The sequence below is a fragment of the Mirounga leonina genome, unplaced genomic scaffold (genome assembly GCF_011800145.1).
Source record: "Mirounga leonina isolate KUSES-001 unplaced genomic scaffold, KU_Mleo_1.0 Mir_154, whole genome shotgun sequence".
Classification (NCBI taxonomy): domain Eukaryota; kingdom Metazoa; phylum Chordata; class Mammalia; order Carnivora; family Phocidae; genus Mirounga; species Mirounga leonina.
Window position 1 is genome coordinate 49416789 of NW_023270389.1, and position 23935 is coordinate 49440723.

A 23935-nucleotide genomic window follows, 5' to 3' on the forward strand; every position below is an offset into this window, starting at 1 on the left:
CAGTTTAAGGTGAGAAATAACAGGATTAGAATGTCAAATTGCTGAGGTGGCAGACCTGAACCATAAACCTTCTCTAAGCTATTCAGCTTTTTCCCTCCTCAGTCACTAATTAAATATTGCCTTGAAAGAAATAAAATAAAATAATTTAAAAATGCCAAAAGCCAAAGGCTTTTTTTGAGTCAAATAGAAAGCATGTCATTAGCTTGTCATGGGGCTGGGTACCTGGCTGACCTATGCTAGGGAGCTGAAAGTGGAGGGCTTTCTGGGAGGGACATCAAGATAATAGAGAGCTTGCCTCCATCTTAAACTTTTCATAATCACTTTTTATTTCATGTACAACCTCTGTAGTATCTTATTTTCACATGTAATCTCTTTGCCCTCACTAGTAGTCATGGAAAATAGGTGGGATTCCCCCTTCCGTGGGTAAACCAGAGGATGCTGAAGGGTGCTATAAATAGTAACCAAAGTCCAAAAAGCATCTGTGTGTCCAACAGGAGAAACGACCAAGCAAAGCTCACCAAGTCAGGGTGGCCGAGCAATTCGGTGTCCTCTGCACTAGCCTCACCTTTTGTCCAGATAATCTCTCTAAAACTGCTTTCTTGCACATAAAGCTTGCTATACAGGTAGGTTCCTAAGTCTGTTCTTGCTCATTTCACGAAAACACAGTGTGTGTGTTCCAAGCTTGGTGGTTGGTATCTTTATGATAAAATATCTGACTCTAGCACCTGAGGCCACAAGGAGTCCATTTGTCATTTCAGTCTCCTATGTGGAATGGGGCTGCCACCAAATACGGATTTAACCAACTAAAGCCCTAACAGAGATATCACTGGCCCTGTGTTCTTCTGTTGTTTGCCTGAGCAAAATCCATCATTGCTCTGTATGCATATGGCATGTGTCAACTGTTTTAAAATTAGCCAATTTTCCTAAGCATAAAAATGGATTTTTGTCACATCACATGAACCATATATCACAGAAACAAACCAGTTTTTGTTGTGGCCTTTTTTTTTTCTTTTCAAAATGCATTAAGTCTTTTTAAGTCAGTGCCAAATCCATTTTGCTCACTGCATTTGTGACATACATTTAAAGAAACCAAGCAGAGTAAAAAAAAAAAACCAAACCAACCAACCAACCAAACAAACAAAAATCCAAAAAGCTCATGCAGTGCTGTCACCTGGAAAGAAGTCTAGTTCATTACAAAACCAACCACACCTAGGAGGCTGGATCGCTTCACCTGCTTCTAAATAATAAATACAGCATTTGTATGCTGCCCTGCACTTAACGTTTGGGATAGGGCAAAAATGCAAAAAAATAAAAATAAGATGATTAAGAAAAAGATCTGTCATTTACTGAGCACTCTGTACACACCAGACATTATGGGAAGTGCTAATTTTCCATTATTTCATTTCAGACTCGAAACAATCCCCGGACATGAGTTTTACAGTATCCATTTTACAGATGTGGAAACTGAGGTTTGTGTGGTTAAGTAATTTGGCACAGTTGCACAGCTAGTACATAGCAGAGCCTGCCAAACACTGAACCCCGTGAATCGTCCTCAAGTCTGTTCTCTTGATGACTCGATCATCTCATGTGTGAGTGAAAGGCCCTTAGACATAATACTGAGACATCAGGGGGCATCTATGTCAACTCCGGCATTCTGGGCTTCTCCCCTTAATGAAGGTTATCGGGCGTTATTGTGGACTCTGCTATACAGTCCCCACCTAGCCGCGGAGGAGGAGGCGGCGTGAGAGACCATGTCCCCTGTGTGTGCCCACCACCAGCACAGAGCGCTGCTTTTAAGGACTGTGGATGCGAGCAGGTCTTCTTGGGGAAATTCTGCCTGAGCGCCTGCATAATACCCGCCCCCCCCCCGCCCCCCATTTCTAAGATCAGGGTCAAAACAGCCTAGGTACTGAATAGGCAGCCGTCTGCATGGTTCCTTTTGAGGGGCCTACAGTTCCCGTCCTCAAAAGGGAAAAACACGTCTCCTACTTGGGTTAAAAATATGTGAATTTGTCTTTCCAAGTGCTCAAGTGTTAATTGAGAGGGCAGCACATTAAATCATTATTAGTCATTAATACTTCAGTACAAATCAGTTGATCAGGTTACTGAGAGGTGTGAAAGGCCCTGAGGGAAAGATCCTGTTTTGATGGAGGCGGCGGGGCGTCGCGGGGAGGGCTGAGGAGGCTGTGGCATTCAAAAGGAGAATGGGTGGGGCAGGGAAGGAGGGCGGCCACAGAACTGCTGCCGCCGCCGCCACCACCACCGACACACACACGACCCCCCATCCGCCCGCCCTTGCCCCTTTGGAGTTTGCGGGACAGTAATTCCAGGCAAGGGTCTTGGGAGAAAGGAACTCTCCGCAAGCTCCAGGTAAGAGCCTTGCTTGCGCCTCCGTGGCCAGCGGGCCTGTAATGCAGCCTTTTGCCTCTAGGGGTCTTCAGTGCCCCGAGGCTTCGGGAGGACGTTGACCTTGCTCGGTTACCCCGCAGGGCTCAAATCCCAAAGGACAAGGATTGCGAAAGGGGAAAGAGGCGCGTGCCGGGAGCCCCCAGGACCCCATCCCCCACCGGAACACTGCTCACCCACCTCCCCTGCTTCTGCCTGATGCCTTATTTATAGCACACGCTCAATGGCTGAACACCAGTGAGGGGGAGGCAGAAATTAACTGCCCCCGCATTCCTTACTGAGTGCCTAAGCATTCCGGTACCTCAAGGGTATTCCAAGGACTTCCTTCCACAGCCCCACCTCACACTCTTCCAGTAAGCCCCAGCTCCGGGCTAGCAGACCACAGCTGAGCAGGAATCCCCCACACCCGCCTCAGCCCAGCAGCCTCGTGCTCCGCGCTCTGCAGGAGGCCCGGCAGGGAAGTACAGAGCAGGGTCCTCCTCATCACCAAGGTCCTCCCTGACCTTGGGGCTGGACCCCTATGGCCAGACCCTCTCTGAGGTTGGAAATGAGGAAGGAAAAGGATTGTGAGGGAGGACCACAGCCTAGGCGCCGGGTGACCTCAGTGCACTATGAAAGCAGAGTCAGTGAAGGCCAGAGGGTCCAGAGAGTTTTTCTGTAAAATCTCACAACTGAGGAGTATTGGAAAAAGTAAAAACAAAACAAAACAAAGAAAAACCTTAGAGAGAGAGAGAGGCGATATTACTCCTGGATCCATGCTTGAAGAGGCTGCAGCGGTTGGTTGGTGGCAATACTCTGGCTTTCTAATCTATCCTATGACTTGGGCTTGAAGGCCAACTCCGCTACCCACTGTGAGATCGTGGGCAATTGACTGAACCTCTCTGTACTTCATTTTTCTCATCTTCAAAATGGGAATAGTAATACCTACTTTGTAGGGATTTTTAAAAATTAACCCAGAGCTGCTAGCCAGTTAATAGAGTCTCCAGTGCTGTGCCTGACACATGGCAGACATTTAACTCATACACACTGAATTTCACGCATCTGCAATCGAGAACAAGAACGAACAACAGTCATTTGTCCCAAGCTCACTGGAATTCACAAGTGTGTTGGGGCTGGTGAGAGTCTCATATTTTAAAATCAATTTCAATATGGTACCCACTATTTTAAATGAATCGCAAGTCTTGCTTTTTAAAGGAATTCTGTAGTGTGGTGGTTTTCAGTGTGCTTTGAACAGACTTTAGATTCCAAGGAGGTGCCTCAGGGACCACTTGCGGAGGAGAAAAGAGAAGTGACAGGCGTGGGAGCTCCAGGTCCCAAGGCCTGCTCCAATCAGGGAGGTCTGCTTTTATCTGTTTCATATATTGGGGTTCGAGATAAGGGTTTATTTGATTAGAGTCTTCTACTTATTTATTTATTTAAAGATTTTATTTATTTGAGAGAGAGAGAGAGAGTGAGAGCATGAGCCGGAGGAGGGGCAGAGGGAGAGGCAGAAGCAGATGCCCCGCTGAGCCGCCATTGCAGGGGCTCAATCCTGGGACTCCAGGATCATGACCTGAGCCGAAGGTAGCCACTTAACCAACTGAGCCACCCAGGTGCCCCTCCTACTCCTTTTTTTTAAAGGTTAAAAAACACTGCTAATATATCCTTGTGTAAATCAGGGGAAACTTTTCCTCCAAGCCTAAGGACATTCAACTCATTTTATTTGTTTTAAAAGCCTGCTCTTTTGAAAATGGAGCATACCTACATCCAGAAACAGAGGTACTTGAAATATTCAGCCCACACATACGAAGTGCCCACTATATGTAAGGCATTGCACTTGAAACTTGGCAGCATTTCTGAACATGCACTAACTCTCTCGGCCTGCCCCACAAATCCCCTGAGGGCTTAACAGTGCTTCCATCCCACTCCTGACTGATTGAGCCCAGACCTTGGAGCAGTTACCCTTACCTTGACCACAAAGGTACCCTTGCCCCTGGACATGACCTAAGACAGTGACAACTTTGCAAAGCCCAATGTCAAAGAGCAGAGCTCTGGGATCTGACAGACCTGGATTCAAGTTTGAGTTCCATCACTTCCAGGTTGTGTGACCTTGGATTAGCTGTTTCATCTCTCTGAACTTTAATGTCCTCATCTACAAACAGAAGAGAACAGCCCTTCTCAGAGGGTTGTTAGATGATTAAATGAGACAGTGCCTGGAAAGCACTTAGCATGGTGCCTGGCATATGGTACAATTGCCAGGAAGTTCCTGACTCACTGGCATCTAATGGCATGTGCTGAAGCTACTAGCTGACTCTCACTGACCGCAGCTAAATGCCATCATTGCTCTCCACGAAAGTCAATGTCTGATGAGCTTGACTACTGCGGGACACAAACACGGTAGCTGCCATTTTTTGAATGCCCAATGTGTGGCAGGCACTTCTTGATATTTTTCAGTCATTACCTTGAATCATCATAATAATTGTGCAAGATAAGGGGTTATTGTCGCCATTCTACTGGATGGGGATACTGAAGCTCAGAGAGGTTATGTAATGTGCCTGAGCTCACACAGCTAGTGAGTGACCCAGATTGGATTGAAGCCCAAGTTTGTCTGACCCAGAAATCAGGGGCCCTTTCTCCCCACCTTGCTGACTCTTAGAGCTTTCCTGCATAGAAGGCAGACAGCATGGTGTGGGGGGCAAGAGCCCTGGGTCTCAAAGGCAACCCCTCTGTGCTTTGTCTTCCTAATTTCAGTCTGTAAACAGGAATGATACTTACTCATAAAGGTTGTAATAAAAATTAAATGAGACAATATAAATGAAAATAAGCCTAGGACAATGTTTATCATAAAGTAGGCTTTGGATGTATATTAAATAGGTATGAACTTGTCCCACCCATTTTTTTAGCTTTATTATAAGAAATATTCATAGAGAAGAGATATATACACACGTGTGTGTATGTATGTGTACATATGTGGTATGTTGTGTGTGAATATATAGGTATGTATGCGTTTATGTATATATGTGTGTTTACATATATATCGATATACATACACATGAAAAATAGTAGCCGAAACTACCACCCAGGTCAGGAAAGAGAGTAACCCCCCCCAACCCATAGGCCCCTCCCTGATCAAATTCCTTTTTCTCCCTCCAGTCCAAGTCACTTTTTGTCTTGTTAAAAAATAATTTTCTTTTCCCCTTTTGCTCATGTCTCTGGGTTGTCTCCAGCCTTTTTGCTCTGCCTGCACCTGTCACTTCACTAAGGTTCTGAGTGACACGTCATTCACAGGAGAGAAGTGAAATAAAGTGGTTCAGCAGAGCAGGGATGCGCGTGCGTGTGTGCGTGCGTGTCCCTGCACCTTCTACCTTTCTGGAGAGCAGCAGACCAGACGCCTGGTGAGAAATGTCTTCAACCGAGAGTACAGAAGGGACAAGTGGACTGATGGTAGAGGGTTTGGGGAACATTTGGACAATCTGTTGCTCCCTGAGACGGCTCAGGACTGAGTGTCTCCCACCAGCAGGGGACATCACAGCAGCTACAGCCTTGGTTACCACACAGCATACGATTTCTCTTCTCCCAGATTCTTCCCTACCCTGGGATTTCTACCTTCTTCAGTTGACAATCAGGTCTCAAGTTAAATGTTTCCTCCTCGAAGAGACCTTCCCTGACCACCACCTCACTCACTCACTCTCTTGTATTTTAATAATCTTCATTACCAGCACCCGAAACGATATCATTTATTTGTCTACATGTCACTTCTTTTTCTGGATACCATAGTGATAAGCAATATTGGTTCAGGATCTAAACTGGGTTAGAATACCAGCTACCTGATTTATTAACTGTGTGACCTTGGACAAATTGTTTAACCACGCTGGGCCTCCAAGTCACCAGCTATAAAATGGGAATGTAGGATTTATTAAAATGGGAATTATAGGATCATTAGGTGAAGTCAGTGAGTTAATGTATGTCAAGCCTTCAGCAAAACCTGACACATAAGTACTATTAAACTGTTAACTATTATCAGCCATCTTAATAATAATCATTATTATGATTATCATCCTATCTTCCCTCTAGAATGTAAGCAACTTGATGGCAGAGTTTTTAATCTGTTGTTCCTTGCTGAATCCCCAGTGCCTAAAGAGGGTACCTGGCACATATACCTAATAATATGCTGAATAAATATTTTCTGAGAAATATGTCTTTGAAACCCAATCCCAACCTTACCTTTGAATGCAGGAGATAGCCATATAAACAAATCATTACAGTGTGGTGGATACAGTGCAAAAACAGTCTGAGTGAGATGTGTAGGAGTACAGAGGAGGAGGCAATTAATTCTTTCTCAGAGTCTCAGGGAAGTGTTCACGGAGGAGATCATCTTTACAGAGTCTTACAGGTCTGTAACCCTGGAGAAGCAGGACAGGGCAGGGGAAACAACAAGGCATACCAACAGCCCTGGAGCATGGAGGGAGCGGTCCATTGTTTCAGGCAGCTCCAGTGCGAGTGGGGACTTGCAGAGAGGCTTGAGGAGGCTGCTAGACTGGCTTAGGAAGGGTCTCCTGTTTGTTGCGCTGAGACATTTGGCTTTTTTTTTTTTTTAAAGATTTTATTTATTTATTTGAGAGAGAGAGAATGAGAGACAGAGAGCATGAGAGGGAGGAGGGTCAGAGGGAGAAGCAGACTCCCTGCCGAGCAGGGAGCCCGATGCGGGACTCGATCCAGGGACTCCAGGATCATGACCTGAGCCGAAGGCAGTCGCTTAACCAACTAAGCCACCCAGGTGCCCGAGATATTTGGCTTTTATTTTGACAGTAGTGGGGAGTCATCGGAGAATTACAATGAGGGGAGAAATATAATCAAGCTGACCATTTTGAAGGATCGCCCTAGCTTCAGGGAGGAGAAGGAGACTGGACTGTCTAGGCTTTAAGAGAGGAAACGGGGAGCGTTTGGAGACTCCAGGTGAAAAGGCTGAGTGCCTACTAAAAGAGTGGCGGGGAGTCAGGGTGCGGGGGAAGAATGGCTTTGAGAAACCGTGAAGAGGTAGACCTTGTCAGGCCTTGGGGATTGACTGGATGCAGGGGGCTGTGTGAGAGAAAGTGGAGCCCAGGACAACCTGGATTTCTTAATTATGCCTCTGGGGGTTTGGGTGAGGCTTTAATCAAAGAAGGGAATTTGGAGAGGGGAATCGTTTTATGTGTAAAATTGGTAAACGATGAGTTCACCTTTGGACATTTTAATCTTGGCACTATCAAAGCCAAGACCTGTGCTAGGATGTTGACATGTGTTGAGCATCTACCATGTGCCTGGAACTGTGTTTGGAACCTTATATAATCTTGTCTAACATTCAGAACAACACTTTGAGAGATGGGATATTATTACTTCTTATTTTCTAGATGAAGAAGCTGAGGCTCCTTGGGCGCCTGGGTGGCTCAGTTGGTTAAGCGACTGACTTCGGCTTAGGTCATGATCCTGGAGTCCCTGGATCGAGTCCCGCATCGGGCTCCCTGCTCAGCAAGGAGCCTGCTTCTCCCTCTGACCCTCCCCCCTCTCATGTGCTCTCTCTCTCTCATTCTCTCTGTCTCAAATAAATAACCTTTAAAAAAAAAAAAAAAGAAGCTGAGGCTCCGAGGTGTAATATGTCCTCTTTTACATAGTTAACAATGGAGAACAGTAAGTAGACCAGTTTGAGTAAGCAAGACTGAATGAAGTGCCTACAAGAGGATTAGAAAATAAAGTAATAAAGATAATTTGGGGGCAGATCATGAAAAACTTGGAATGGAAATAATAGCCACCCTACATTTCGCTCTGGCGAAAATCAGGTGAGAGAAAGCTTGTAAAACATTTTGTAAACTCTAAGATGCTGAGCAATCATGAGGAGTTCAAGTTGTGGCCAAACCGCATTGCAATGGATAATAATAAGATAATAATAACGAGTGAATTACAATGTTCAAATCTGTAATTATTAAACAAAATTCAATCATGATGCTTTCCTCCCATTCTTCTCACCTATAGGTCCACAAGAATCTTTAACACAGAGCAGTGACTTTTCTTTCTCCCCAGCACACTAGCAACACGTCTGATTTGAAGGAAAACTCTCACAAAGAAAGATGATAATGTGATAGTGATGAGAAGAAAGAAGGAGATTTGAAAATCAAACACACCTAGCTGGTCCCAACTGCTGTGTCCTCACACTTTGGAGTGAAACCCTACAGATAATTTCCTTGCTTATTACTGTTGTCATGCAGAAACTCGAAAATATTAGGATAAAATGACCAGGCCTCTCATCTGCAGATTGTTTGCATGTGAACCAAGAGCTGCAATGTTCTGCAAATGCTTTGGGTGGGTTGAGTCACTGTTGATGAGGTACCCATCAAACGTAAATCCAAGTAAGCTACTTGTGCCCTCCTTGACTTTAGATTTCAGAAATACACACCCCGAGGCTCTCTGGGCTGCTGGGCATCACTCCCTCCATGTTCCTTCTCATCATGTTTCTGGCTCCTCTTATCTCATGCTTCTGCCCTTTGTCTACATTACCTGTCACTACTCTCCTGCCCCTGGACCCACAGTGTCCAGAAGAAACATAATATGAGCCACAAACACAATTTCAACTGTTCCAATAGCCACATGGAAAAGTAAAAAGTAAAGAGTGGAACTGATCTTAATAGATTTTACTTAACCCAAAATATCCAGAATATTATCATTTTAGCAGGTAATCAATATTAAAAATTATTGGTGAAATGTTTTGCCTTCTTTCTTTTCAGCCAAGTTTTCAGAATTCAGTGTGCACTTTATACTTAGAACCCCCATTTCAAGAGCTCAAGAGCCACATGTGGCCAGTGGTTACTGTGCTGGGAGCGCAGATTAGAGCGCAGTCTTGTGAGGTATCGAATTGCCCACTGCCTAGCTCAGCCCTGTATTCTGGACATCTATGCATTCCACGTGGGTTCCAGGAAAAGAAATGATAGAACTGGGTGTTGAAGATTCTATGCTATAACGAAGTCAGTCAACTTTACCTCCGTCTGCATGGCAGAGTAAAAGATTTGAAAAGAGATCAACCTGCATCCTAATTGGCCAGATGATGCCCATCCACTGCAGCCCCCAGCTGGAAGCATAACTGAGTAGCCTCTCTCCACTCCCAAAGAGAAAAGGCTTTAACCCACAACCACTCACCACATGCGCACGGGCCTGGACGTGGCAGTGGATACTTCTGAACAGAAGAGAAAAGGGCATCAGCCCCACTGTCCAGCTGCATGATCCTTTAACACAGAAAACAAAGAAGGCCTAAGGGAGGATTTTTAACAGAAAGGAAATATCCCTGAGGACCGTCCCCAGAGTGAACTCTTGGGGCTAAGGAATCAAACAAACTGGATTCTGGGGATTTTCCTCTTGACCTGAGAGCAATTATGGTGTGACCTTAGGCAAGTCATTTTGCTCTCAGTGCCTGATAGGAACTGCCTCCGTAGTGAAATGGGGCCACCCAAGCAACCAGTGACCTGTAGGGTGAACACATGTCTCCGGCCAAGTGAAGACCAATGAAGAGTGTGGTTGTTCTCCCAGAGAACCTATGGTTTGCCTTGACCTTTTGTCTAGGAGACGGGGCTCCCTGCTGGAGGAAATGGTGCGGCTGGCGGGTCGCAGCCACCTCCTGGTGGTCTGCAGCCCACGGCCCTTCCTTGAAGCTGGCCGGGCCAGGCGCCCGCCTCTCCCCTCTCCTGCTCAACTGAGTAGCCACAGTGCCCCATGGTACAGCTATGGGCAGCCCTGCACCCCACCCTCCTGCTTTTTGTGGCCTCCTCCTTTGTGACTGCTACAGCATATGTTTTATTAAAAGGGAAAGAGGAGGGGAGGCAAGAGGTTATGTACATGGGTATGCTCAAGAGTCTTAAGAATAAAAATTTCCTGCTCAATGCTAAATGCCTCAGGGCTTTGGCATTCTGCCGGTTCCTACTAAACCCCAGTGGGGACATTTGGGTGGGGAAACTGGAAATGGAGGAAAAGCAAGCCTCGTAGCAGATTCTGATTCTCAAATATGAGAAGATTTTCTCAGGTTCTCTTGAAACTCGCCTGGTTTTCCCCCAGTATCTTCATCCAAAATTTTTGATATAATGTTGATAAGCTGCCTGACCTTGAGCACTATTTTTCTCAGAACGTATGGATTAGGCTTGAGGGTGGGTGGGAGGCTGGGTGAATTTCAATGCCTAATGAGATGTCCATGGCCCACGAGTAGCTTCCTCCAGGCGGATACAGGCTTCAAGTAATCAACCCAGGTGTATGATATTTCCAGGATGCAAATGGAGAAGTGACCCAGGGTAAACCCGAAACCTTAAAATTTCCAGCACTCTCAACTATGCTGCAGTTGGCATCTCTGTCAGCTGGAATCCCTTCTCCATTCCTTCCTCTCCAAGCAAATCCTACCCCATTCCCCATGGTGCAACTCCAATTCTCCCCCCTTGGCATACTGATAGCTTTTGTCATCTGAACAAATCAATCCTGTATTAATTAGGTCAGCCTCGTGAATCTTTTGTATTGAACTGCTGTTGAGACTCTCTGTTGTCATTCCTCTTTCCCCCGGAAGTCAACCTCTTTTCCTAACTAGACTGTAAGATCATTGAGGGCAAAGGTGAGATCTGCTAAGACTTTTATCCCTCCCAGCCCTTAGGTCAGGGCCAGAAGAAAAGCCCGAGGTCACCGCAACCTCCCATTCCTGTAAAGCACAGAACAATTCAATGAAATCTCAGTTACTAAGATGAAACCATTTCTTAGGAGAAGTTGGTGGAGTCTGGGGTTGGTCCAAGAGTACTGAGCCCCAGACCCCAATTCATGGGACCCCAAGTACAACAGTTCATCTTTCCAAGGTTCTCTGTCCTCTCTTTTCCAAGAAGGAAGCTAAAACCATTCTGGCTCCACTTCGTAGGGTAATCAATGACAAATGAGACAATAAACTGTGTGAGGATTAATTAGATGAGCTCCCTGAAATGCTCTCAGCCCATTGGAAAAGGATGCCATTATAAAATGTATACAAGGTCTTCTTATTTAAGGGAAAGAGTTGAATCGCCAAAAATGCACTGCACAGTGGGCAAAACAAAACATTAACCAGGAAACCTCGACACTAAGCATCCCAGTCAGCAGAAAGTGCCCACGCAGCTGTCTCAAGTCCCTCCAGATTACCTCTTGTTTGTGAGCTGGGCAGGGATTCTGGAGCACCTTTCTTAGGTGACGCTCCCCAGTGGCCAGCCTGCACCTTGGGAAAGGTGATCAGAAGGAGTGGATGACGCACGGATGTTCTCTGCCCTCTGGCCTTGCTCAGTAAACAACCTGTTAGTGGGCCAGAAGGGAACACCCAGAGGATGATCTTCCCCATCCTTGAGCCTGGCCCAGGGCTGCCTCAAGGATCCCTCCTCCCTCCCCAGTCCTGCCTCCCTCTCCCTCTTCCTGGTGCCCCCCCCCCCCCCCCCCCCCCACTGCAGTGCACATCACTCCATCCTGGGAGACAAAGCCAGCCCCGGTTTTGGGAGAGGAAGGAGAAGAAAGAGCCAAGGATGCTTCTGGCTTCTCCAGGGCTGCTGCCCAGCTGTCAAACCATTTGGATCCAGCAACCCCCCAGCAGGGAAGACCATGGTCTGACATTGGCTTCCTTTCCCTCAAACATTGCACGGTCTCTGTGCTCTGCACCGACTCAGATCCCATCCCTCCTCATGAGAAGCAAAGCATGCATCCTTCCCCAGAGTAAGCAGCAGCTATGATATTGATAAGATTTCAGGATCGTTGTGGCAGCCTTGTTTGGTCATGTCCCCAGGGCTGCAAAGCAACTTACTGTGAGTGAGAGGGAACTCCGAAGGGTCCTGCTTTAAACAAATAACACACACACAACGGTGTGAAATCAAGAGGGAAAACACAAAAACTCCAGCATCACTTTGCTGTTGCCTGATGTCATCAGACTGCCCCCCAGGGGATTCTGCAAAATACTTTAGTGGCTTGGTGAATACTGGCATTATATGTGTTCTAGAGAACACGGTCAGAAAGAGGGTCCCTTCCACAAGCACATGTCTGGAGAAGGACAGAGGCAGAAATACTTAACTTATAATAAGCCCTTTATCCTCCTGATTGGTCGACGCTGACATATAATTATTCCTGCTGAATAAGGCCCAGATTATCCAGCCATAAGCATTGCTTGTTATAATTGCCATCCTTTTAAGAAAACATTTGTTCCTGCTCAGGGCACCCGGCTCCCAGGGCTAGGAAGAGCACACACACAGCCCATGTTACAGCGCATTAGCTTGATTATTAGTTAATATTTGGCTTACGTCTATATACCCTGGATAAATATGTACCATGCAGAGGGACTGCTGGGTGAGAAGAAAACTCCTCTGGGCTGGAACAACAGCTCCCAAGTTCAAGCTCCTGCTAGGAAGGAACACTCCAGGGGCCTAGGCAGAGAGCTGCACATGCGTGGTCCTTTGGTCAGCAGCCTGCTTCCTGCATACAGCTGTGAGCACAGGCACACACAGGCACACACACACACACACACACCACGGGCAGCATCGGACTGTGGACGCAGATGATCACAGAACCAGGGAGAGGGATCGCTATAGAATCTCAGCCTGCCCCTCCTTCTCCCCAGTGTCTCCAGCGTGCTGCCAGGCTCAACTCAATCAATGGGGCTCTGCCACCACCCTGGGGAGCCTATTTGCAACCTACAGGGTTCACTCTTCAGAAATTTTTTTTCTTTGCTGCATGTGCCTGGGAGAAAGAAGACAGGCCTCTCCAGACACGCCACAGAGCTCTATAAGCATGTGGATATGGCTCTATGGACATGTGAATATGGCTCTATGGACATGTGAATATGAATGTACCAGGTATCACCCCCTCAGCTCTTGGGGGCCCTTCCCAAACACCGCAAACAGCCTCCAGTTCAGTCCAGCAGCCCCGGAGCAGGCAGAAGTCCTCGTCCTCTTCTGCAATTACCCAGCCTGATTGAATTTTCTATGGCTAATGGGAGTTGCTCTAACTTTGAGGACTTAAACCAGGCAAAAGCAATATAGGTCAGGCAGTGTGCCCAAGCCCGGCGACACCAGGAGGCAATAACGGGGCAATCTCCCGCTAAACCCCGAAGTCCACTGCTCAGCTCCACGAGACAGAAACTAAGAGGTGGGATCATCCCCTCTGCCTGCCACTGCCAGGTACCTGGGCAAGAGGGTTGCAGGAGCGCGAAACGATCCCCTTCCCAAGGGACACGCCAGAGGACAACGAAAAGGGAAATCTCACCCAAACCCTGCACTGTTACCTTGAATCCTTGCAAGAGCCCTCCTTGCAGTATCAGCTGCTCCCCAAACCTCCGCCGACTGGGAGGAGACTCCTAAAACATTCCAGGGTTTTGTGCAACATCTCCAGTGGCAGCCTTCCAAAGTTTTTACTTCATGACTGCCTGTGGCTCCTTCTCATCTGGGGAAACGCGAATGCCTCCCCCTGGGCGTGTGAGAGGGAGCGGAGGTCTCTTTTCAAATTCTCTTGCTCCCCGCTTTGCTGCTGCCGCCGCCGCCGCCGCCGCCGCCGCCGTTAGACCACTTGCCTGCTGCCTTCCTGCTGGGAGGCGAGGGTCCCCAGCACCCAAAGCATGCTTGCAGTGGGGCTTCGGCGCCAGGCCGGGGCGCACGCGGGTGGGAGAGGGAAGGAAAGTGCAAAACCCAGATGGGGGAGTCCCCTGTCCCTCCACGGAAAAGACACCCAAGATCTTGCTTTCCTTCCAACTCTAAAAGAGACTCACCCGCCCTGTCTCTCTCTCTCTCTCCCGAAATCAGTGCCTTGCACTTGGGCGAAGACAGTTCCTCCGGCTTCCCGGCTCTCCCAGCTGCCTGCAGACCTGCCGGCGAGCTCGCACCTCTCCCGGCTGCCTGCAGACCTGCCCGCGAGCTCGCACCGTACTGCAGGTGCACGTCCCCGGGCAAGTGTTAACCGAGCTTAGCGGAGGCGCTGCCGGAGCAGCCGCGAGCAGCTTCCGAGGCAGGCGGGTTCCATCCCAGGGCTGCAGCCCGGCGCGTCCCTGCTCCGACTCCGCGCTCCGTACCTAAGCAGTGTCACCTGCAGACTCAGACACCAGATGAGTGTCTTAAGATAACAACGCTGCCCGGCCAGCCTCTCTCTTTCTTTCTTATGCACGTAGGTTGGCAGCCAATGGGACACAGCGCCACACTCCCCACAGGTGCCCATTGGCTGGGCGGCTTGGCAGGGGGCGGGCTCGGAGTCTCACCGGCTGTCTCCTTTGGTTAGCTGGCAGGCTGGGGTACCCGCTCTGTTAACCCTCCCGGCTTTGCAGCAGGGACTTTTTGGTGTGGATTACGAAGCCTTGGATAAATTCACGGCTGGGGAGTTGGAGGGTGTAAGAAGACTGACGAACAGGAAGAAGCTGGGAGCTAATTACATTTTCTCCTAATCTTCCCTAGTTACAATAATCATTTGTCCCAGACCATTTTGTTTGCTTGCTTAACTAAAACTGCCAGAGCTAGGGACCCATTTGAGCCATTTTCCTTCTAATTTGAGGTTTTATTCGGTTGTTTTGTGCATTTTAGCCTCTTGGTTTTGAATTGCTTAATTAGAAATGAGCCCCCAAGTGAGAAATACTTATATTACAGTGCACGCGCGCGCGCGCGCGCACACACACACACACACACACACACCCCAGAGATACAAGAGAGAGAGGAAAAAGATAGCAGGAACTCAGTAAGAAGAGGAGAGAGAGACTCTGAACAGCTAAATCAAGAAACGTTCTGTCCCCAAAACTAGGATTGTGAAGACAAAGGCATAGAGGAGAACTTCGGGTTTCTGTGGAGAGATTAAAGTCCTGCTTCCGAAAAAGGGAATTGTTTTGCCTGTGGTGCTGTCCTTCTGTGTGTCTCTTTTTGCTTCAGTGTGTCTCTTTTTGCTTCACTGTGTGTCAGGAAGAGGGACTGTTGATCTCCATTTGGTTTTTAAAGGAAGACTAGAGAAATCAGAACAGGACCAGCCTTGTTTCTGTGAAGCAGGTGCTGTTGCTGAGCCTGTGAATTGAAGGGTGGGGGGGAGGAAAGACTAAGGAAAAACATTCTTAACTTTGGATCAAAGGGTGTGAAATATATTCTTAATGTCCTAATGAGGATGCACAGCTGAATTACGTCCAGCTAACTAACACACTACACTAAATTTGGGCAAGAGTAAGGGAGAGTAATAGTTGAAGAAAAATCCAATCAACAGAAGAACTAGGGGCTGGAGCTGGCAAAGGAATTTGGGGAGTTCACACCAAGTTGTATGGTGGAGAAAACATGGAGAGAAGAGATGCACAGAAAGGAAGAGAAATGTTTTGATTTAGCTTTCTTGAATGGAGAGCAGAATCAAAGATTATTTTGTAAAAACTAGAAAAAAAAATAAAAGAAAGCAGAGGTTTAATGAATACCCAAGTAGTATACATCAGGATTAGCTAAAAAGCATTAAGGAGACAGATGTTCTGAATGAATGGGGAAAAATTAGAACTACTTCTCACATACACACCCTTAGCCCCACCCATCCATCACTTTCACCTCCTCCGTATCTTATTATACAGGTTTGACCTTCCTTCTTCATTCTGTAGGTGTGGAGTTCTAAGCCATGTTAAAAAAAATTAATGAGGTATCCTATACATTAAAAATTCCACAAGTGTACAGTTTGTTGAATTTTTGCCTATCTATGCATCCATGTAACCACTACCCACATCATTTCCAGCACCCCGGAAGCTCATCTGCACTTCTCAGTCAAAATCCCCCACTCTTCAGAGACAGCCGCTATTTTGACTTCTATCATCAAAGATTAATGTTACCTGTTCTTGAAGTTCATAAATAGAATCTGAGCACGTACACACTTCTGTGTCCGCTTTCTTTTGCTTATCGTTAGGTCTGTGAGATTCATCCATGTCGCTGCATGTTTTTATTGCAGTGCAGTATTCCAGTGCATGACTATAAACCATTTTTCTATTTTCCTATTGATGCATTTTTGGATTTTTTTTTTTTGGGAGGTCTATTCAAAGTAAACCTGCTATGAATGTTCTTGTATATTTCTCTGAGTGAACACACGCAATCATTTATCCTTGGTATACACCAAGGAGTGTAAATCATTTAATTTCCTTCTGGCTACCACAAGGAGGACAATCTCATGAAGGAGATTCTGAAGCCTACTTTCTATCTGAAATAATTGCATAAAGGGATAAAGGCAAAGGCTATCACTACTGAACACCAACTCAATGCCTGAAATGTGTCTGATCTTTTCCATATATAGTCTCATTTTCTTCTCACAACTACTCTATAAAGTATGTATAATTGTTTCTATTTTGCAAATTAAGAATCTCAAATACAAGACATGGTGGTAGGAAGTGGCCCTTGGCCTTGTAAGGTGGAGCATGCGTGTGTGTATAAGTGCTCCATGAGGGGGCGATGAGACAAGGATGTGATAGAAGGACCCACCCTGTAGACGAGGCTAGAGATTGGTCTGTGGAGATGAGACGACCTGGAGAACACAGAGCAGTGCTTCCCAGGTGAACAGAGTGGCATGGGAGGACTGGAAATGGGAAATGGGCTTTAATTTGATTGCAGTGTGTATGTGTGTTGTCAGGGGAGAAGGGACAGATTGGAGATAACACAGCCTGCTATCTGACAGCATCTTAGTGAATATAAGTACTTGCACCTACCTGTGGCCTGTGGGGTGGGCAGAGATCATGGACTCCATTCACTGATGGGGATACTGAAGATAAGAATGGTCCAATCTCCAGGCGCCTGGGTAGCTCAGTCGGTTAAGAGTCTGACTCTTGACTTCGGCCCAGGTCATGATCTCAGGGTCTTGAGATCAAGTCCTGCGTGGCGCTCTGAGCTGGGTGTGGAGTCTGCTTAAGATTCTCTCTCTCTCTCCCCCTCTCCTCCCCCCTTCCCAAACATGTGTGCTCTCTCTCTCTCTCAAAAAAAAAAAAAAAAGGTCCAATCTCAATTTCAAATAAGCAAATTAAGGAGTTGAGACTTGCATCCAAACCTGTTATCATGTTGCCTATACACAAAGGTAATGATTGAGATGCATACAAATTTCTCCCAGTTCCATTTAAATGCAAAACATCACACATGGTACAGATGCTCTAGGTTCTGTGAACTTCAACCTTTCCCCCATCTCTAGGTATTTAATTCCCTAAGAGGAGGCCCTGTGACATTGTATCTGTGTTTACAGGAATCCTGTGCCCTGGCAGTATAGGACCTCTTTTTATCTGTATGGTTCTTTTGTCTGATCTTCTTATAGAGAAAGAGGTCTATAAAGGCTTGAGACAACAACTTCCAACTATTTCCAAATCAATATACATTTTTCAATGACCATTTAATCTATGAACTTTTCCTTTTAAATGTGAATAAGAAAGCATGTAAAAATGACTATAGATAGGCAAAGAATACTAGATATTGACTTATTAGAAAATCAACCTCAAATGGTTTACTTGGGTTTTCTAGAATGACTCAACAACTTCAGAAAATTAAAGATTTCAAAGTAATTGCAGATTATATGCTACTCAAAAACAGGAGAAACATACGGTTGGTACCCAAATGTTTACCGAATGAATGACTGTGATCCATAAATTCTGATGATAATCCATGGGTGCACCTAAATGTACCATAACTGTGCAGTGGAAAGAGCATTAGGCAAAGAAGTTTTGTTTAGGTCTTAGCTCCACCCCTTCTTAGCATATTGATCTTGGGTAAATCACCTCACTCTTTCACTGGCCTTAATTTCATCATCTGTAAAATGAGAGATTGGACTCATAGATGATCTGGTAGTCACGTGACATTTCTTGCATTCTATGATTAAGTGTGTTTTCCTGTCATCTTCTCTAATCTTTCAAAGATAAACTTTGCATAACTAAGTTTAATACTGCTTTTTATGCTAGGGAGAGTAGGAAAAGAAGTTTCCTGTGGTCTTTCTCTCCTTCAGTACCTCCTAGGGGAGTAATGAAAATAAGAATGAGTTTTAGGAAGGTCATCAGCTTATAAAACTTTTTTGCAGTGGTTTACAATGCTCCATGGTAATCTGCCTCTGGGTTAGTTCTCAGGTACACCAGATTCAAAAGACAACTTGCAATAAAGCATTTTTTGTTCTCTTCTTCATATTAAACAGGTCTTTCATTCCTTAAATATGGCTCATTTTCTCTATTTCCATCCATCAACTAGAGTAACCTTGTGAAATATATGGAAGAGTGTTTTTTTTTTCTTTTAAAGGACATATATTCACATATGCTAATAAATTAACACCAGGTACCACAAGAATGAAATTGTTTCTAGAAGGGGGGGGGGTCCTCTGGACACCTGGGTGGCTCAGTTGGTGAAGCGTCTGCCTTTGGCTCAGGTCATGACGCCAGACCTGAGGATCCTGGGTCCTGGGATGGAGTCCTTGCTCATCAGGGAGTCTGCTTCTCTCTCTTTCTGCTCTGCCTGCCATTCCCCCTGCTTGTGCTCTCTCTCTCTGACAAATAAATAAAATCTTTAAAAAATAATAAAATAAAATAAAATGGGGGGTCCTCTTTGGAAAGTGTAGTGCATTAAGTTCTTAGAGAGTAGGAACTACCTGTATGAGACTTACAGCACCTACCATTTAAATCAGCATTGAAAAACCACGTTGGAAGGGCAAACTTTTAAATAAGTTATTGGTTATCACGGGAGAGAAAGTTCTGTAAAACATCAGATTCCAGCACACACAAACCACTTTTCTACCATGGTTTATTGCATATTGTCATCCTTTTGTTAAGGCAACACTGCCCAGCACTAGTGGAAACAAAACTTACATGGGTTATTGTTGCTATCTACTCTGATCTACTTCTCATGGGGCTGGAACGGACTTGGCTCATACCCAAGGATACTCTTATTCCTTTCCAATTTGTTAGGGGTGCTTAGATACTTCAGGGTTTCCCCCCCCACATTTTCTTCCAGCTCTGTTACATTTACTGGATTCTCTAAAATTAAAGGCTCAACATTTCTTCCAGCTAGTTTTACTTTTTCTGTTAATTATAGCTTTCCCCACGTCATCTTTATATTGGTTACCTTTGATAACATTTGTAACAGAAATGAAACAAAGAGCAGAAACAAGTTGCCAATAAAACTTCTGATCTCCTGCTTCACTGTACACCGTGCACTGGCTTTGTTTTGCTGTTCACATATACCTCTTGAGCCACCTATATCTACAAGCCAAATACTTCCTCTAAATATTTCTGCAAAGTTAGTGCTGAGTAAAAATATATACATCCATTTTTCTCAGCACCCGTTTCTCCAACACACGTATGCAAAACTAGTGGGTAAAAAAGACAAGAATGGGACCACCTAAGCTACAAAAGAATGGGGGGCTCATTTGCATCTAGAGAGACCCCCCCCACCTGCTCTCAGGAAGCGCCTTTTAAGGTGTGTGCGCCTGTGTGCCCTTCCCAAGCCATCTGGATGATGATATGAGAGGGAAGATTTTGCATTGCAAAGACCGATTTTTAAAAAATGCTGTGCAGGTAGTTCCTAGCCAAGAGCGTGCTCGTGCCGGGGGAGGCGAAGGAGGAGAAAGGCGGCAGCACCGGCAGCCTGCTGGGGGCTGACCTGATTCCCTAGAATCCTCAGCTCCCTTCCTCTCTCCTCCGACGTCCTTCCTTCCCTTCTCTCCTCCTTCCCCCCTTCCTTTCCCCAGCGAAGCAGCTGCGAGGAACAAAGAACGCGGGCGCTCCGGGAAGCTGCGCGCAAGCCCCGCGCACTGCGCGCGGCGTCTGGCTCCTCGGAGCGGGGCTCTCCCGGCTCCACGTCCCTCCGCAGCCTCCCCCGCCTCCCGCGCTCGCTCGCTCCCGCCCGCTCGCCGCCCCCCCCACCTTCGCGGCGCCGGAGGAAGGCGGCCGGGGCTCAAGATGGCTTTAGCCGGGCTCTGCGTCCTGCTCGCCTGCTGCTGGGGGCCCGCGGCGGTGCTGGCCACGGCCGCCGGCGACGTGGACCCATCCAAGGAGCTGGAGTGCAAGCTCAAGAGCATCACGGTGTCGGCGCTGCCCTTCCTGCGCGAGAACGACCTGAGCATCATGCACAGCCCCTCGGCCTCCGAGCCCAAGCTCCTCTTCTCGGTGCGCAACGACTTCCCGGGAGAAATGGTCGTGGTGGACGACCTGGAAAACACGGAGCTGCCCTACTTCGTGCTAGGTGAGTCCCGGGGGAGGTCGAGGCGGCCCGGCGCCCCCACGCCCCCACCCCGGCTCGCTCCACACACCCACTCGCCGCCGACCTCCCTTCCCCCACTCCTGTCGCCCAGGATCCGCCCCACGCCCAGCCCGCCCTCCACACCCACCTGCCGGCCGGCCCTTCGGTGCCCCCGACTTCTTCCCACATCCGACATGGATGCGGGGCCCTCGACCTCCCAGCCGCCCTGCCGCACAGGAGCAGGTTGCAGGAGCCCCTCTGAAAGCTTTCCCGGCCTTGACCTCTCCGCTTTCCTTCAGGAGCACACTGACAGAACGCTTGTCTGCGACCAGCTCAACTCCCATAAGCCCTTCTCCCCACTCCCTGGCCACATGCCCCGTTCTTTGCTTCACACCCCCTGGACACCCACTCCCACAGCATTTCCTGGGGCAGTTGGAAACAGGTATCCCGCCCTCCCGGGGCAGGCATGTGCTGGCCACATTGCACTGGCTGGATCTCTAGCCCTCACTCTCGGAGAGGGCTCTGTATCTCTCAGCAGGTGACTGGCACTTAGTCACAACACTCAAGTTTTCTCTCCTCTTGGTGTCCATCCTACCTTCACACTTACATGCAACAATGTCCTCAACCAGCCACCTCCACATGCTCAGGTCACATCAAGATGACTTGGATAAAGAAAGCATCCAACTGTAGTCTGTTCCTGTTGGTATCTTCTTTGTTCCCAGTGCTACCTTAGGTAGGCAAAGGCATTCCTGCACACAGAATGGTCTCCCTGGCTAAGAGGCTCCTGTTCTGTTCCTTTTGTTTGTTTACATTTCTCTCTCAGTACCCCTCTACTCATTTTCTTAGGCCACAAAACTCCTTCAGATCCTGGAACCTTCTAATCCAACTCTCTTTTCTCACTGCCAGGCTGCAAAGATACTGTGGTCCTCCTGCTCCAGCCTCTTGCAAAGCAGGACAGGTTCATGTGACTTCGTTAACCAAAATTTCCCTCACTTTTCCCTGTGCAGATGTCTCTCTCTCCCTGCTGTGCGTGCCCACTGTGCAATCCATTTCTTTAGTGATGCTGTACATCATCCTTATTTTGCCCATGAGAGAATTCAAAGATAATCCAATTCATAGTTACTCTCTAGATCCAAAAACTGACAAACAATGGAACTGTCCAGGAGGCGAGTGTTTCATCTACTTAATGTCCTACCAACTGGAGTTCACTTTGTAGGAACATGGCTTCCTGATGGCCATACATAGGGTTGAGCCACATGTGGAATGTCCTATAACACCTCCCTGGTGCTCTTTATTCACAAGAGATCTCTTCACATTGCAAACATTAAGAAGTGGATGAGTAAACCCCTACTCTCCGATCCCTATGGAAAAGCGATTTCAAAATTTGCCTGGTCCTTTGAAAAGTTGGTTTGCAATTCCTGGAGTGCGGCTTAGTTGACTCTGTTAAGTCCAGCCTACACACTTGATGGCATTACTTATTTTTGCATTAAAAACATACCAATGACATAATAAAACTGGGGGCTGGCTGGGAATGGGGACACTGTGGATATGTGGCTCATTAAAATGTACAATTGCTGGGTTATTCAGTGGATGCAAATTTTGCATGGAAGTCATGCTGATGTGCAAGTACAGTCTGTTCGTCATAATATACAAGAAGGAGTATAGGGAATTACATGCTTCTAAAGAGCCTGTTTGGGGCTCTACACGTTGTGTTTACTGTGCACAAGGAGGGCTGTGTGTGGTGCATGAGAAAAAGGGAAATGAGACTAGCAGGTCTTCAAAATCCCACTTCCCTTTTTGCAGCATCCCAAAGCTGGGGCCTGAAGCCATGATGTGCCTGCTAGGATCCAATGTGCACAGCAAAAGACCAGATGTTAAAGAATGGGGTTTCTGCACCTCTGTGCAAAGCTGCCCACTGCAGCACCCTGCTGGAGTTGCTATGGTAACCTCCTGCAACTTGGCATTTACATACAGGAACAGACACACTCTCACTTCAGGGCCAGATGCATTTCCTAAATGCATTGATTGTGTCCTTGGCACCCCCCCTCTCCCCCAGTCAATGGGGGCGTGTTCAGACCCAGTATTCCCAGGGGGAATAGGAGTCACTATCAGCTTGGGTGGGGAAGCGGAACTAGGCAGAAAGGGACAGTCCTAGTTCATGGAGGGTAGACTCAAGTGTATAGTTGCTCTCCAAGTTAAGTTTGGTGATCGTGGATTCTGTCACTTGTGGCCAGTAGTAAGGGCTGTAGTGACTTTGGTTTAGAGCTTTCCCTACCCTTATCTCTGGAACTTAGTTTGCTGAAGCCATCCCTGGGAGGAATATGAATCCACCAGTCGTGGGAAGTCATTGATCATTTACTTGCTCAGCAAGTAAATTTTAAAACTTAATTTAAAAATTAAAGGCCCCTGCCCTCGGGTTCTCTCTAGTCAGTGGAAACACAGACTGAAATACTCGGAGGAGTTGTAAGTAATAATGCTTGAGTGTGTGGTATGGATGGTAAGGGGTGTAGGAATGCTGAGGAAGGAAGAAACAAATTGCATAGCAAGAGTAGACTCCATAGATGACATGGGCTTGACTAGGGCCCTTAACCCAAATCAGGTCCTATGGTTTCCTTTTGTCTTCAGGATCAAGTTCCCTAACTTCAGTGAGGCAAACAGGGGTCTTACCCTTCTGACTACAGCCAACTTTTCTAGCCTCATATCCCTGCAAGCCTGCCATAGCCTTTCAGGATTCTTTCAAGACATTGCACATGCTGTTCCCTCCACCTAGAATGCTCTTTTCCCCTTCTCCACTTGGCAGCCATCTATTCTTCCTCCTAAACTCTGCACACCTATCACGCATCTATGAAGCCTTCCCTCTCCTCCCAAGGCAGAGAAGTTTATCCCACTCCTGTGCTCTTTGTGTGGATTTAAAAAAATCAAAACACAAATGAACGGAATTAAAGATGGATTCGCTTTGGTGTGGCCTAGGTAAGGTGAAGCCATTTGAAGTCACGGAACAAAGATAAGCAGTCGGTGGTGGTGAGAGTGAATATGTGATGGTGTGCCGTGCATATGGTGCAGTACAGAGATTGGCCTCGTGGTAGAAGAGTGGTCAGTACGGTGCCTGGCTCTGCAGAGTGGAGCATGGTTCTCTACTTAGAAGCCAGGCAGTGGAGGGGTGACTTGACAGAGAAAGCCATGAAGCCTGACTCCCAGACCTCAGCCATCAGTCCTGGCAGGTTTGCTTGTAGGATAATCCTGCGGGGTGGTGGAGGGAGTGGTGGTATCTTCTGCCTTCTTAAGTGAGTTTGCAAATTGTGTGCAAGGGCCAGCCATATGAGACTTTCAGTTGTGCTTTGTTTGGCTACATGGAATTTTGAAATGTTTTG

The 23935-nt window shown here is 47.0% G+C and overlaps 1 protein-coding gene across 2 annotated transcripts in view; it reads left to right on the forward strand.

The window, feature by feature from the left end:
* Positions 1 to 20284: 20284 nt before the first annotated feature.
* The window catches only part of ASTN1 (astrotactin 1), a 290281-nt gene continuing 286630 nt past the window's right edge, over positions 20285 to 23935 (forward strand). For both annotated transcript variants that reach the window (XM_035010736.1, XM_035010737.1), the window contains exon 1: positions 20285 to 20567. In XM_035010736.1, the coding sequence (XP_034866627.1) occupies positions 20285 to 20567 (283 nt within the window). The remainder of the gene's footprint in view (positions 20568 to 23935) is intronic.